The sequence below is a fragment of the Herpailurus yagouaroundi genome, unplaced genomic scaffold, assembly GCF_014898765.1.
Source record: "Herpailurus yagouaroundi ecotype Mexico unplaced genomic scaffold, PumYag 182, whole genome shotgun sequence".
Taxonomy (NCBI): domain Eukaryota; kingdom Metazoa; phylum Chordata; class Mammalia; order Carnivora; family Felidae; genus Herpailurus; species Herpailurus yagouaroundi.
In genome coordinates this window covers 16,959,141-16,974,128 of record NW_024412413.1, presented here as the reverse complement: position 1 = coordinate 16,974,128, position 14,988 = coordinate 16,959,141, and the positions used below count along the sequence as shown (strand labels likewise).

At 55.2% G+C, this 14,988-nt stretch overlaps 1 protein-coding gene across 4 annotated transcripts in view; it reads right to left on the bottom strand.

Moving 5' to 3' along the window:
* The window catches only part of APPL2 (adaptor protein, phosphotyrosine interacting with PH domain and leucine zipper 2), a 54,496-nt gene that overhangs the window by 9,760 nt on the left and 29,748 nt on the right, over window positions 1-14,988 (bottom strand). For all 4 annotated transcript variants that reach the window (XM_040491016.1, XM_040491015.1, XM_040491014.1 and 1 more), the window contains 7 exons: window positions 11,748-11,830; window positions 7,959-8,117; window positions 6,410-6,598; window positions 5,090-5,132; window positions 4,951-5,007; window positions 4,766-4,854; window positions 59-217 (listed from right to left, as the gene is read on the bottom strand). In XM_040491016.1, the coding sequence (XP_040346950.1) occupies window positions 59-217; window positions 4,766-4,854; window positions 4,951-5,007; window positions 5,090-5,132; window positions 6,410-6,598; window positions 7,959-8,117; window positions 11,748-11,830 (779 nt within the window). The remainder of the gene's footprint in view (window positions 1-58; window positions 218-4,765; window positions 4,855-4,950; window positions 5,008-5,089; window positions 5,133-6,409; window positions 6,599-7,958; window positions 8,118-11,747; window positions 11,831-14,988) is intronic.

The following is a 14,988-nucleotide window of genomic DNA, read 5'->3' as shown; positions in this document are numbered from 1 at the left end:
CAAGAGACACCCAAGGTCACTTTCACTTCTCCCCGAGGTAACCTCCCTGAGCCCGCACCTGCTCCCTCGGTTCTGGTCCAGGAATTCTGTGGCAGGAAGGACGATATCAAACTGGATAGGTGTTCCCGGTGCGATGAGCTCATCGGCGTCGTCGGCACGGACGGCTGCTTGGGACACAATCTTGTCATCTTCTGTCTCTGCATTTCTCAGGTTCTGACTGGAGTGTAAAATAGGGGGGAAATAAATCCCTTTTAACCTATGCCTTTATGATCAAAAGAACACATGCTGAGCGCTGATGTGACTTTTACAAATAGATAAGGGTGAAGATTTCAGTCAATCCTTCAACTCCTTCTACAAACAAATCTTCACAAAACGTCATTCGTGTCCTTGGTTTAACCCCTTCAGATTCCCCCACAGTGAGCTCTGCTGCCCAGCATTCTGCATTGTCATATCACTTAACACACGGTCTACTGATTTTCTGGATCTTTCTCCCTGTGAGACAGGTTTTTGAGGGCGTGGGCTACAGCTAAATCATATTTGTTGCTTGCTATAAAGGCGGCACTCAAAACCGTTAACTGAACGGATAAATACACCTTGGCCTGCATTCAATCACAACCTGGCTTTCACTTCCCGAGAGCCCCCTGCCGCTCCTGTATCGCACCCTCCACCAGAGGGAGCTACACCAACACATCACAAGCTTTTCCTTCTTTCAGTCTCCATCCCAATCCTCTTTCCCGCCGGAACAAATTCCTCTCCATCCACTAAACCCGTCAAGCCAGCCCGACCCTCTGCCCTCTGCACTCCAGCGTTTCTTCCCAGTGAGCCCCGGGACAGTCTCGTGTGTCTGTGAACACCCTGAACTCGGCACCGTGTCCGCACAAGCTGCAGGTGAGACGGTGGCCCGTGACAGGAGAGAGCTGCCAGTACGGTGACCAGTCACGTGCCACCACGTGTCTTCTCTTTCAGTGACAGGATGCTGTAAGAGCAGGTCTCATGTCTTTATAATCTTCTCTCCCCAGCTGGACTGTAAACCCCTTTGAGGGACAAAGAATGTCAAAATATTTTCATTTCTTCCGTTATCTGGAGCCCAAGACGTCTCTCCGATAGCCTTCTGTTCCTCGTTCTCAAGTCTGTCGGTAACTGAATGCACCGTATGCAAACTACTCTAAGGCAGCCGTTTGGCAGGTGAGCGCACTGACCGGAGAGTGGATGGAAACGCGACACAGGCTTGTAGCCAGTCACCGCGAGGAGAGACTGCTCTGCTTCAGCTCCCTCGTGACAGGAGAGGAGAGAGCGTGCGGTCTCTGGAGCCCCGGAGTAATTCTGAGGGCGCTGGGTTGCCATGTGGGGGAGCCAGACTGGGAACCGAAGTCTCCCCACGGCCGGTCGTTTTCCCACCATGTCACACCGCCTCGGTCCAAAGTGGCACAACGACATCCGGTCTTTATGAGAGGGGCACGGATTTGTAAGTGGTGAGCACGGGAGGAAGGCAGGAGAAGTTCGGAGGGAAGAGGGTGCGTCCGAGATGCTGGCTCCCCAGAGAGACGCAGGGGAGAGAATACCAGGAAGAGGAGCAGGCCGGGGTCGTGGAGGGCTGTGACACCGGCGGGTGAGGTCTGCACTTGACTCTACGTTCCCGGGAGCCACTGAACACTCTGAACCCGGGAGGGACATGACGGAGCACCCCACGATCGCCACGTCACCAACTCCAACGGACACTTGGCGACCACTGTCCTACTTCACACACCCCACGTCAAAGCACGTAACATAGTTGAGCTCTCCCTCCTTAAAACTCTTCTTTCTCGGTTCCTGCTGATTCCACTTTCCCTGGTGTTTCTTGGTGGCTTTTACAGGTTCCTTCCCTTCTATTCCAAATGTTGGCGTTCTTCAGGATTCGGTCCTAGGCTCCTCTCTTGTCCTTCTACGCTCGCTCCCAAGATGATCTCTCTCGCCCTGCTGAGCCCGTGCCGATGAGTTCCTGATTCTGTGCTCGGCCCTGGGATTTCCTCTGTGCTGCAGACTCGTATCAGGAACGTGGCCGCCGGCTCGTGCCGCGGGCCCCTCAATCTTCTGTCCAGAAGTGAGCGAACCCCCGATACCCACTCCTTTTCATCTCAATACGCCACCACCTGTCCGGGTGCTCGAGCCAGACTGCAGTCGCCCTCTTGGTCTGTCCCTTTCCCTCCACTCGTATCTCCTTCTAGCACAAGTCCTTCAGATTTTGCCTCCAAAATAAGCCCCCCATGACATCTACTTTCGCCTCCTCTGCCACAATCCTGGTTTGAGATGCCACAGCCTCCTGACTGTGCTCAGTCACGGGCTTGCCCAGCTTGCCCAGCTCAGTTCCGTGTCCTGCACAGCAGCCAGAGCTGCCCCCGGACGACGTCGAGTGAGTCACCTCTCCTCTCTGCCACGCACACATCTACCTCCCTGAACCCTTGGACGGCCCCCCCCCCCCCCCCGTACCTGACCGTGGCTGCCTGCCTGCCTTCGGGAGCCGTTCCTGGCCCCACCCTCCCCAGCCGGTCCTGCTCCCCCAGTGAGACTGGCCTCCCTCCAGTTCTCCCGACACACCAAGTGCTCTGCCCGCCAGCCTCCTCAGCTGCTCCGGGAACGCAGGCCACCTGGCTCTTTGCGAGAGTGGCCACTCCTCTTCCTTCACTTCTCAGTCTGAATACCGTCTCCACGGCCAGACCTCTTCAGGACAGCACCTTTGTCTTTAACACCAGCGCGGCTTTTCCCCATTTTAACTAAGTATTTATTTACCCTCCGCCTGGCTTTACCGACGAGACTCCGCTTTACGCCCCAGCCCAGTGCCTGGGCACAGGGCAGACACCCCACAAACCGACTCTTGACTAGCTGGATTAACGAGTGCGAGTGCGCATTAGAGATACGCTCCCTGGGGAGGAGGGGAAGGCCACGTGTGAGGCCTGCTTGGGAGTGAACGGCAGCTTGTTCCCAAGAACACAGTTTCCCTGCTCCTTCCCCCTCTGTCAGCAAAACAGTTCTTCATTCTGAATGAGCTGACCCTAAAGAGAGATCCACCCTCTCCCACCTCCCCCCACAGCTCTGGGCCATCTGGCGGCCACATCTGTCACCCTTCCGGGCTCAGTTCAGCCGACTGGCTAGAGGATTCTGCCGCGTGACTGACTTATTCCCCAACAGAGAGAAAAATCAGCTTTTGAATTAATTAAACCTGAGCCACAGACTCTTTTTCAGAAAACCAACCACCTCTTTAGTAACACTAATTAAACAACACGCTGGCACCCTAGCGAGACAGCGTTTTCAGGAACGGAAAGGGACCCGGGAGGTCATCTAGTTTCGCCTCTTCCCGTGTCAAAGTCGAGGAGACAGGCACAGAGAGCTGACCTGCTCCAGGCCACCCAGCTGCGTTCAAGGCAGAGCCATCAGAGAGTCCCCAAACTCCAAAGCCAGCACCCTGCAGTGCGCCTTCTCTGTCCCCAAGGCCGTACAGGGAGGAACGGTGCCATCACCCACGACGACGAGGCCCAAGGACAAGCGCTCAGACTGCCGTCCTCAGAGCCGCCCTTAGCAACACGCTCCCCGCACAAACTGTGGGATCCAACACCTGAGCGTGACCCGCTGCCTCATGCCCACTTTCGTCACCTTCGCTCACGTGCACGGTTTCAGCTACTGCTGCTGTAGCAGACACCCCGTCCGGTGACCCCACCCTGCCCTCCGCCCGCCACGCCTCAGCCCTGTGTGTCCTACACCCGCAGGGCCGCAGGCCAGTCTTTCTACACGGGGGTCACCCCTTTCTCAGAGCTCCCAGTTCCGCTCCACGGCCCAGCACCGGTCAGCAGGGCACCCACGTCTTTCGCGATCGAACTTCCGACTCTCCCGGCCTGATCGCGGCTCCTTCCCAAGTGCCCCGTGCTGCGCGCACACTGGCTCCCCCTTCACAGAGCCCAGACCCTGGGAAGTTCGCTCTTAGCTTTCCAATCACTTCTCTCCAGAGACACGCGATAATATCTGCAGATCATTTACGTAATGGGGTTCCTTCTACCGTGCCTCTGAAAAATGGTCACCAAACACAGTCCTAATTGTCATTTACCTCGGATGTTGTGCTTTCATTAGCAGCCCTCTATGATTACAACCTTCTTACTATTTAGCCAAATGGAGCCTCCCATTAAGAAAGAAGGTGGGATTCTGGGAATAAACCCCAAAGCCATATTCAAAACAAGAATGAAGGCACAGGCATGAAAATATTCACCGTAAACGATAATAGCAAACTCAGGAAAGAGAGACTACCTAAACATTCAACTGCTAATAAATCAAGGAAGAGAGTGTGTAGTTATGATAAGGAACAATTACGAGAAGTGTAAAAATATGAAAAATACACGCGAAAAAGCAAGATTAACGCACACGTGAAAGTATCAGTATGCATGCGGGTAAGGCCTGGGCAGTAACACAGACCACTGTTCCGGACTTTAAAAAAGTTCTCGTTTTGGTTCCAGAACTTTGCTGACGTGGACAGGAAATGTGCGACTCCCTGGGCAGCAGCCCCTCCGTGCAAGTCCTACGTGCTGGGCCTGCGGCCGGCCAAGTGCTCCGGCAGGAAGACGCACTGGACTCATGCAGCCAGTGGCTCCTGGCTCTGCCCCTCCCCTCCCCCGGCAGTCCTTACTGCTTCTGTAGAACAGACCCGACACCATCCCTGCGTGCCGGGTGAGGACAGAAGGACTCCTGCCGATTCCCAACACCTCAATACAGAAAAACCACTTTTCCACGGTCCTTTAGTTACCTGGGGCACGAGCTTTCTGGTTTTTTCCCAAAACTCATAATGGGGGTCACTGCTTGGAGAGCCGTCTGATTCAACTTGATGGCGACTGCCTACAAGTGCACAGGAGGACACGCTCAGTCCGGCAGGGGCACTGACCCTGCGCACCGAGCGAGGGGCGGGGATGCAGGTAAGGCCGTGCGAGTTACCTCTGGGTTGTCAGTCAGGTAGATCTGTCTGGAGATGTTGTTTATGGCGCAGATCCACTGTGGAGAGAGGGCGTTAGAAACCTGCTGGATCCCAGTCACCGGCTAGACCAGGACAAAAATGAAAGAACAAAAGCTTTACCTCTTCGTTTTCCTTTCTGCTTTCTGCCTGGAGGATTATTCCCCTGAAATAAAGTGCATTCAAGTCAGTGCTCCCCAGATCTCGGAGACTGAAGCTTACTCCACATTCACTGAAGTCAGCTGGGTCCCAAAGAGAAGGACCACAAAAGGCAGCATGACCGGAAAGAAAAACTGGGGCTCTGGCTTGCTGCTCATCCACCGTGTGATCCTGGACGGACGCTTCCTTCCCCTGGGCCTGTGCTTTCTCATCGATAAAGTGAGCAGCTGGGCTCAGGTCTACTAGCTCAAGTCTGTGGGTCCACAAGCACAGACTTCTTGTTGGCCCCTTAGGTGATCAGGGCAACCCCTCCTCCCAGCCACGCCCAGAGAAGCCAGACACTCTGCTGTCCCACCGAGGGGAATAGGACAAAAATAATACTGCCCTGCCTTTGGTGAGGGCTTAACCCTTCCCAGGGACCCCACAGCTATGGGAGGTGGGAGCATGGACCTCAGCCCTACTTTACATGTGAGAAAACCAAGGAGTTAACTGCCCGGCACCACGACTGGGATCCCAGGCCTCTCCTGCCGCCCAGGAGGAAGGGTGAGGTCTGAAGTTGCTCTGAGAACCTGGGAGGGGAGCCGGTCAGCACTGTACCAGCTTGCCAGAACACGCTACTGTCCAGACAGAATCTCAGCTCAGAACCCCACCCGGAAGCAAATGTGAACAGAGCCGGCTCCCATGGAAGGACGGCCGGCCCCACTCCTGGGGGCTCAGTTTGAAGCTCCTGCTCCAGAGGGGACCCCATTGCAGTGGGATCTGTGAATGACTCCAAGTGACCTCTTCTGGGCCCCTGAGGCACATGGGGGTCTGTGGGGACAGCACGTTCCCACAGGGAGTGCCGTGGCTGAGCACACCGCCCAGTTTGTCTCCAGTTTCAGCCGGAACAGCAGGCTCCCCAGGCAGGTCTGCCCGCCCTCCGCCCCAGCACAGTACACAGAGCTGGTCTGGGAACAGGCAGGGGTGGCCACGGCCTTCTCTACAGATCTTTGCTGACAAACGACTCTCCTATGGCTGCCTCCCACACAGAGACACGGAGGCCGGGTCTCCTCCAGGGCCGCAGACAAACCCGCACTGGGACTCCTCACACGAGGCAGACTGGATCCCACGGGGGTGCTGTGTGCTTGCTTAAAGAGAGCATAAAACAACCTCCCCAAAGACCAACGAGCCCCGGAGGGGGTCTCTCCCATGGAGGGCTGGCATGGAGGGACCCGCCAGGAGGCCCCGGGCAGGGGTGGGGTCACTACCCTTGCTCTCCTCCCAAATGAGACCCGTGTGGCGTACGATTTTCCATTGGGAGTGGTGATCTGGAAGCAGTATCGTCGGTCTTCACAATCCACTGCCATCACCGAGCAGTTGTCCAGGTCCTGGATCAGGCCACCGGCAACAGCTCCCCGGGGTTGACACATGAGGTTCCCGCCTTGCGTGAAGAAGTAAAGCCGCTCCCAGGTGGTGGTGACCAACCCTGTTTTACTGCAAGAATCGTGACTTTAGAGAGCCCGTCAGTGCTCGGAAGCCCGCGCAGAAGCCCAAGGTCTTGCTGCCTCTTTACCAGTGTTGGTGGCATTTTGGAAAAAATGCTTCTCTACATTAAAGCAAAACTGCAAATGCAGAGCAGCAGAAGAGGCAAACTGCAGCTAGAGTGACCTGGAAGTCACGGGCTCTGCCCACTCGGGGGATGCCTACCCAGGGCTCGCTCTGGCACGTGCCCACCCTACAGCAGCCAGACGCTGGCTTCTCCCCGAGACCTGGAAACGGGAGCTGTGAACCGAGACGGTCCACTAAGACACAGACCGAACTATCTAAATCTAGTGAGAGTCACCAGGGTCACCCTGGCTCACAGCACCCAGAATTCCGGGGACATTAACTAGGTTGAGTTTTGCTCCAACTGGATGTTACTCTGGTTTTGTGGGCTGCTTGCAAGAGGAATATCCAGTAACTGGCAAGTAACACCAGAATCTTGTAGGATTTTCCATCCGTATAAACTAAAGGAGATACTTAACTTGGGATCTCAACAAGCGGGGAGAGCCTTGAGGAGCTCCACCTTGGTAAGAAAACAGCCGGCAATTCCTCTCTGTAGCCCTTCTATCTGCGAGGTATCAGGTGCACTCACCTGATTCAATGTTTCTCGAGTTGCAACTATGTGCAAGGCACTAGGTTTCCTGCCTCCATGGTTGCAATTATTTTGCAAAACTGGAACTAGCTAACGTGTGAGTGCCTGTTCCTGCTAGGAACGACCTCATTCAATCCTTGCAACGACTTCATTTAGTGGGACTCATTGCCAGCTGTTTCACGGGTGACACGACTGAGACCCGGCCGCGGGGTCTGACTGAACCAAAGCCAGAGTGTTCACCACGCCGGACAGCCTCCGTCTGCTCTTGGACACAAGGAAGCCCGATCATCCTCTCTTTAACTCAAATGGCCCCAAGTGACATGGTGTGATTCAGCCTACATGGACCCGGATGACCCGGAAGGCCTACAGGCCCCGACGCCAGTCTCAGCTGTGGGCCCCGAGCACACTGCTCTCACACGTCAGCAGCCTGGGCTAAGGGCGGGGTGGGATAGGAGCTCTCAACGGTCCAGGCTGATGACGGTTAAGAGCAGGCTATCTGCACATGGCCATGGTCACCAGGGACGGGGTGACCCGCCCCTCAGAGTCCACAAACAGGCCTCTTACAAGGGGCCTTTGGGCCCTGACCTCAGAGGCTTCCTGCGTGGCAGGTGGGAGGGGCACTGTGCAGGACTCCTTCCCCACCCTCCCCTGCCCCAGCCCTCCCTTCCCCTCTGAGGGAAAACCGATTTTAGAAAAAGAGGCCAGCAACGGCATTCTCACTTTCTAAGATTCAGGTAACCAGCCTTCTGGATGAGGTTCCTGTTGATCTGTGGTGCAGCCACATCAAAGTCTGGGGCGTAAACAGACTCCTCGACAGAAAGCAGTTCTTGCTGCGACACCCGCATCTTTTCCGCTTCGGCTTCTAGTTCCACCTGAATGCTTAAGACAGAAGGCGTCAGGTCAGCGGCTCCTCATGGCCAACCAACCGAGTGCTGCCGAGCCACAGATGGCGGAGCTGATCCCGCGGCTTCCTGCCCCCACGAAGGGAGCTCAGACCCCAGACGCTGGAGATCGAGGGGACTCAAGTCCACGTTGCTAAAAATGTTTACATGACTGCTGTTTGAAAACAGAACAGGTTGGCCACTGGCCAGCACCCCAACCCAGCGAAACAATCTCTCTGCTGACAAAGTGGTGTCCGGGCTCAGACCTGTGGATGCAGATTTTAGGAGAAAAGCTTTAATGAGCCCATTCTCAGGGCTTCAGGTGCAGACCACCTGCGAAAGTGCTGGAAAGGAAGGAAACAGCAGTCATTCCTGCCCCTCTGCTCCCCCTAGTTCTGGAAGCGGCCATTGGAGGACAGAAAACAACCAGGAGGTAGGACGAGGGCACATGGACAAAGACAAAGGCAATGCTTTTCCTCTTCTAGAAGCCATACAGCTGCCCGAGAGCATGGAGCTGGGCCCAGGGCTGCCCACAGCCATACAGCTGCCCGAGACTGCGGGGCCGGGCCCAGGGCTGCCCGTGCTACACGGCACAGGGGAAGAGGGCCAAGGTCTGAGCTCTGGCTTGTGTGCACTTGTGTGCCGAGCTGTGGAAAACCTGGAAGCTTTAGCTTCGAAGAGGCAGCTGCCCTTACTTCCCACAAAGCGATGCCTCCACAGCTCCCCACCCAGCGCTGACAATCTCGGATATAAAGTGCCAAACACAAGCTGCCCAACACGGCCCAGCCCATCCACGCGAGAAAGCAAACCACAGACGCGTTGTTCCACTTTTCCACTGTGTTAAAGAAGGACCGAATTACAAATGTTAAAATCAGAAGGAACTTTGGGGGCCAGCTGGGCCACTGTTTCCCAAAGTGAGTTCCTTAGGAGTTTCTCTCAAAGGGTTAGGTTTGGGCTTGGTCCACACTCTCCTCTTGGAGACTCACAGTGCATGTTGCCTATGCCTTAATGCAGCTCAACACAGGCAGGCAGGCAGGCGATCTAAGTTAATTTTGGCTCTTCTGACATTTGAATAGAATGGCTGGACTCCACCACGGGCAGCCTGAAGACGGGCGAGCTGGAGAACAAGCCTCATTGGCTTACCTGCTTATCACTGCCAAGACGGGGCGAGTGAAATGGAGAAGAAAGTTAAGCAGCTCAGGAAGTGGAAGGAGAGAGGCAAAATATACAAAACCACTTAGGTTCTTAAGCTTTTAGGGGTGGCAAGGCTCCTTGAGGACCCAGTGGAAGGTAAGGATCGCCTCCCCCAGAAAAATACTCCTGTGTACCAGCAGGACACCTGGCACACAGCTTCAGGGAGCGGTCACTAACTGCCCCTCCCTCCGCTCTCGGACCCACACAGACTCCACTTCAGTGGCCGCGCAAAGGGCTCCCGGCACTCCAGGACAGGGTAGAAAAGTACTTTCCAACAGCCTTTCTTCCAAGACTAAAGAACAAAAAGTTTATTTAATTGACCATCTACCTACATATTGATTGATCGATCAGTAGGAACCAAGAAAAAAAGCAGAAGTGTATCCCTGCGGGGTTAGGAACTAAAAAGAAAAACACCCGGGGTGCCCGGGTGTCTCAGTCGGTTAAGCATCTGACTCTTGATTTTGGCTCAGGTCATGATCTCACAGTTCACGAGTTCGAGCCCTGAGTCAGGCTCTGTGCTGCTGACTGTGCAGAGCCTGCTTGGGATTCTCACTCTCTCTCTGGCCCTCCCCCACTCTTGTGTGCATTCTCTCTCAATAAACGAATAAACTTTAGGACAAGAAAGGCTCCCGGCCCTCCGGGCGATTCGAAAAGCCACCATGTCTAGTTTAGGCTGGGTTCAGACTCCCCGCACAGCTCACACAGCAGAGCCTGGCCGCTCGGCTCCCGGGGCAGGGAGGGCAGCATCCGGAGCCAGCGCGCTGTCCTTGGCCCCTCTGGGCCAGCAGTGCAGCCGTCGCCTCGTGGCCTGGGAGGCGTGGCCGTGTCTCTCTACTCGCCAACGGAAAAGCCAAGTGGTCAGAAAACTAGAACCTTGATCTGAGTGCTTTAGCCGTTTGAACCAGGAGGTTCAAGCGCTTCCAGCTTCGGCTGGGAATGCTGTCTGCGGCTCCTGCCCTTGTAATGAACTAGGCCTCATCGGGCAGCAGAGGGATGAGCCACAGCCCCGAAGGCCGTGGAGCCGGGGCTTTGATGCAGGTCACGTGGAAGTGCCCGAGCGGCTGAGGTGCACTCTGGACGGCCTGTGCCAGCTCACACAGATGCTGACAACGGAGGACACAGAGGCTCTGAGGTTTGCAGAGAAGTACATCACGGCGTCTCAAGCACAAACGTCCTACCATCTGTCGATAAAAAAATCTAGTGCGTGAACAAACTTTGAAGCCCAGACGGTTCTCTCAGGAACAGAAAGCCAGGGAATTCCGGGAGCTAATGGAGGCTGAGAGAGAGGCAGTCGGGAGAGGGCAGGGGTAGGGGTGGAGGGAGGGATGAAGTGACAGCAGGCACCTTCCTTTCCCCTCTCCTAACACTCCCAGCGGCTCACAATCAAATTAGGCAGGAAACGGAAATGGGATTTCAAAGCGCCTTCTAGCCTCATCACGAACGCGGCCCACACGAACGCGGCCAGGGACGAGCAGCCGGTGACTTCCAGGCAGGCGTAGACGACTTCAAACCGCAACCCTCCCGCATGCCGCACGGAGCTCAGCTCTGGCTTTTCGGCTTCATTCTCTCCTGTCAGCACTTGAGGTACACTTCTGCCTGAACGGGGTCTACTGCTTGGCCTCGAGGTGTTTGAAAAGCAACACCCTCAAGAAAATGAGCGCCCTTGCTCCACTTTTCCAAACAAGATAAATTCTGCACTCCTACTTCCATTCTGTGTATCTGCTGATCAACTACTCTCTCTCTGTGCCATCCTCCAGAAATCACATCTGCAGTGTTCATGAGACAAGGCTCCCCGGGGCTCACGGACACCGGCAGCGGGAGGTGAAGGGACTCGGAGCAGCCACGGCATCAACTAAACGTGGGCAAGACGGTCTGAAGAGAGGATGCCGTCTTCTTAAAATATAAACATTCATGAGGCCGAAATGCAATTTGTTAAATTGATTCAAAAGAGGCTTAAAGCCTCGTTTATTGATCACGAACTGACGGGACGGTTAGTTTCCAGAAGAGCCGCAGCACTGCTGGCCACATACCTCTCGGCTCCAAAGGGGAAGCAAAGCGTGCTTCCAAGACCACAGCAAGTCTACACCGGACTGACGGCTTTAACATTCGAAGGCTGGGCCAACAGACAAGAGGCCCTCAGCACGCGCACCGGGACCCAACGGGAAAAGTCTCCCCGCAGACACTTCATCTTTTATTCATATACACAGTCTGTTCATGGGTGGGCACGCCTCTGGGCTCCCCATGGTGGGAACTGCAAAACGCATTACTTTTCAACCACAACCCAAACACCGGCGGCTAAGAAGGGGGCCCGCTGCCCAGGGATCCCAGCGTGGTGGGGCTCCATGGGACCCCCCGGGAGAGGGGACCCCCCGGAGGGACGGGTTCAGCAGGAGAGGCAAAGGCCCACAAGACCCAAAGTGGACTGCAGCCTTACCTTTGAACCATGTCTGCTACGGAGGATAAAAAGCTGTCCATGCTTTGGGAAAACATCTCTGCTCCCTTCTTGAAAAAGTTAATCTGAAAGACAGAAGTGTGATGCCGTGAAAGTCCTCTAGGAAAGGAGACGGATGAGCTCACTCGGTGCAGGACTGGCAGCACCGGGGGCGGCAACACTGCCCCCCTCCACACCCCCGCGTGCCCGTGGTGCCTCATGCGCCTCCGCTGAGCTCAGCGGGCCAGCAGGGTTCCTCCCGAAGCCCCAAGTGCGCTGCAGAATGGGGGCGGTGGGACCCGGCTCTCTCGTTGAGAGACTGTCAACATCAGGGACAATGTAAGTCGCTGCTTGGCACAGACCACACGTGGGTGCGTCAGCAGTTGCTACTGACAAGCAGTCTTGATGTTCTCGCCATCGGCTGCTTTCCTCTGTGAATTCTAGACAAGAGAGTTTCTTGGGGGCAAGAGGTAGGTCTCCACCTCTGCGTCTCCAGGACCTACACTGGTGTGTGACAAATGATGTGCACAGCGCCAGCAAGAGGCCGACGAGCACTTGACGCGGCACGGCAGGAGGTTCTCCGGGAAGAGAAGCGCACCTCAGGGCCACCAGCTGACCCCGTTCACCGAGCCATGTGCAGCTTGAAACGCAAGCTGACAGATAATCCGGCTGAGACACCGAGAAGGGGAAACTGGACTGATGACCCTTAAAAGGCCCTTCCAGCCTCGGGGCGCCTGGATGGCTCAGTCGGTTAAGCACCCGGCTTCGGCTCAGGTCATGATCTCGAGGTTTGTGAGTTCAAGCCTCACATCGGGCTCTGTGCTGCCAGCTCGGAGCCTGGAGCCTGCATCAGATTCTGTGTCTTCCTCTCTCTCTGCCCCTCCCCTGTTCACACTCTGTCTCTCAAAAATAAATAAACGTTAAAAAATAAAATAAATTTTAAAAAGGCCCTTCCAGCCTTGAGGTGAACCCAAAAGATGCAGCCGAGCTCTGGCCCCGAACAGGCGCTTGATACAAGCAGGGTCCCTTCCTGCTCCCCACGTGCTGGATGGACGCTCTCTCAGCCCAGGGGAGAGTGGCCCCAGGAGACCTCAGTCTCCTTTGAAAATAAAACTACAAGTGCTGGCTTTCGGGGAACCAAAAGAAGGAATGCCTACTTCCCGTGAGTCCCAGGTATTCACTGTCCAGAAAGTCCGGGTTGCCTGTCAAACCTTGAAGGGCAGGGGTAGGGGGAAGACGGGACCGTCCAGTGCACTGCTGACATGTGTAACCATCCTGCCCCAGAGCTACAGTTTCCACTTCTTTCTATGGCCAGGGCTTTAAAAAACTCTCAATACTGGGTATGAACTCCATTTTACATGCCTGGTCAGAGAGAGGTAACAGTTGCAAAGCCACGTCATAAAAAAAAAAGACATGCAGTTTGCATGAGGGTATTTTCTCACACTTTGTCCCAGCTCATGTGTCTGATCCGGAAGCTGCCTCTGCCCTGGAAGGTGGGCAGAGAACTTGACCTCACATCCCAGTGAGGCTGGCAGGCACTGTCGGGACAGTTCTGACGTGTTTCCACGTGAGGTATGCGACCTCACGTCCTTAGTTTTCACGGTACAAAAACAGAGGATGATCGCCATTATCCTGACGCAAGGTGATAACGCAGGAAGCTGCTCTGGCCCCATGATCTTTTAATCATACAGAGATCAACACGGTAAATGCCATTCTGGATCTCGGAAACATCAGTCTGTTAAATGAGCTTTCCGCATTTCTAAGGACACAGCAGCACAGTGGCTTTCCTCTCCTTCCCCTCTCTGAACTCTTGGAATTAATTCCATGTCTTAGCTCCCCTGCTACTCTGTAAGCTCCTAGGGCAGGGACTTAGGCAGCCGCTAAAACGATCTGATTAAATGAATGAATGAAAAGGAAGGAGAAGATACTGGCGTCTACAGTCACCTTTCCTAGCACCTACCCTGTAAATACTAGAGTTCATTTGGTGTTCTCATAAACTTGGATGCAGCTTACAAAACCTCAGTTTGTTTCCAGGCATGACGACTAATCATGATTTCAGTGCAAACCTACTGAACAAGGGCCAGGGAAGACAGAAGTAAAGCCAAACCACTTGCACTGACAGGGGTGGTGCTGAGAAGCTGGGTTCAGCCCAACGTCATCCAAAGACCTGGTGTGCCTGTGTGAACGACAGGAAGTACAGCGGCCCCGTGACCGGCAGCTAACGGAGGTAGATGCTGCGTAGACATACATGGCTTTAAAGGGGCCGATGAGGCAGAAGGAATGCCTTGGAATTGCCCAAAAGATTCACGGGGTTAGACGACAACTGGTCTATGCGAGACAGCCAAGTCTGCAGCAAGATTTGAGGTCTGCGAGGGGAGGGGCTGTCTGGTCTTCTGTCCCGAAATCTGGATACTTTCCACGTGAAAAACGAAACCGTGCCATCCTCAATCCCCAAAACTGCTGCTGTGGCCACCCAGTGACGTGTGCTCTGCTCCACAGCCAGGCCCCCTCGGCCCTGCAGCAGCATTCGCTTAGTGCGGGCCGGGAGAAGCGGCGTGGTCCTCAAGGAGACACACGGGAACCCAGCCGGGAACAAGTCCACCCTTCAGGCCTTGCGAGGCCCCTCCCCTAACCAACCAGGCCCTGTAAACACTAACTGATCAGGCCCGCGGCCATTCAGCTTTCTGAGGCTCTCGGGCCAGGACCCTGTCTGACCCTGGGCCTCTAAGTCCACAGGCAAGGACCGTCAATCCAGGAAGGACGGACGTGACAGGAGGCGTTAGAGCAAAGGCAGTACCGATGTTCCCTCACAAAGCCGGGACGTCCTCTAGGGCAGAGGTGTAAAACTTGAAGGAGAGAGGAGGGCACAGGAGAACGGACGAGAACACATCGTGAGGAAGCTGGACAGCTGCAGAGGGTCTGCTGAGGGCTGGAGCCCACAGCCCACGAACGGACACGGCTGGTTTTTGGTTCAACCCAGCTTCACTCAGATGTCACAGAAAGGTTAGAGTGCTCTATTTAAGCACCACCTCCGAAGGCAGAAGCTGACTTTAGTTACCTCGCCATTCAACAACGTAACAACCACATTAAGAAGACAGATACTTGAGGGGCGCCTGGGTGGCTCAGTCGGTTGAGTGTCTGACTTGGGCTCAGGTCACGGTCTCACTTTCATGGGTTTGAGCCCCGCGTCGGACTCTGTGCTGAGAGCTCAGAGCCTGGAGCCTCCTTCAGATTCTGTGTCTCC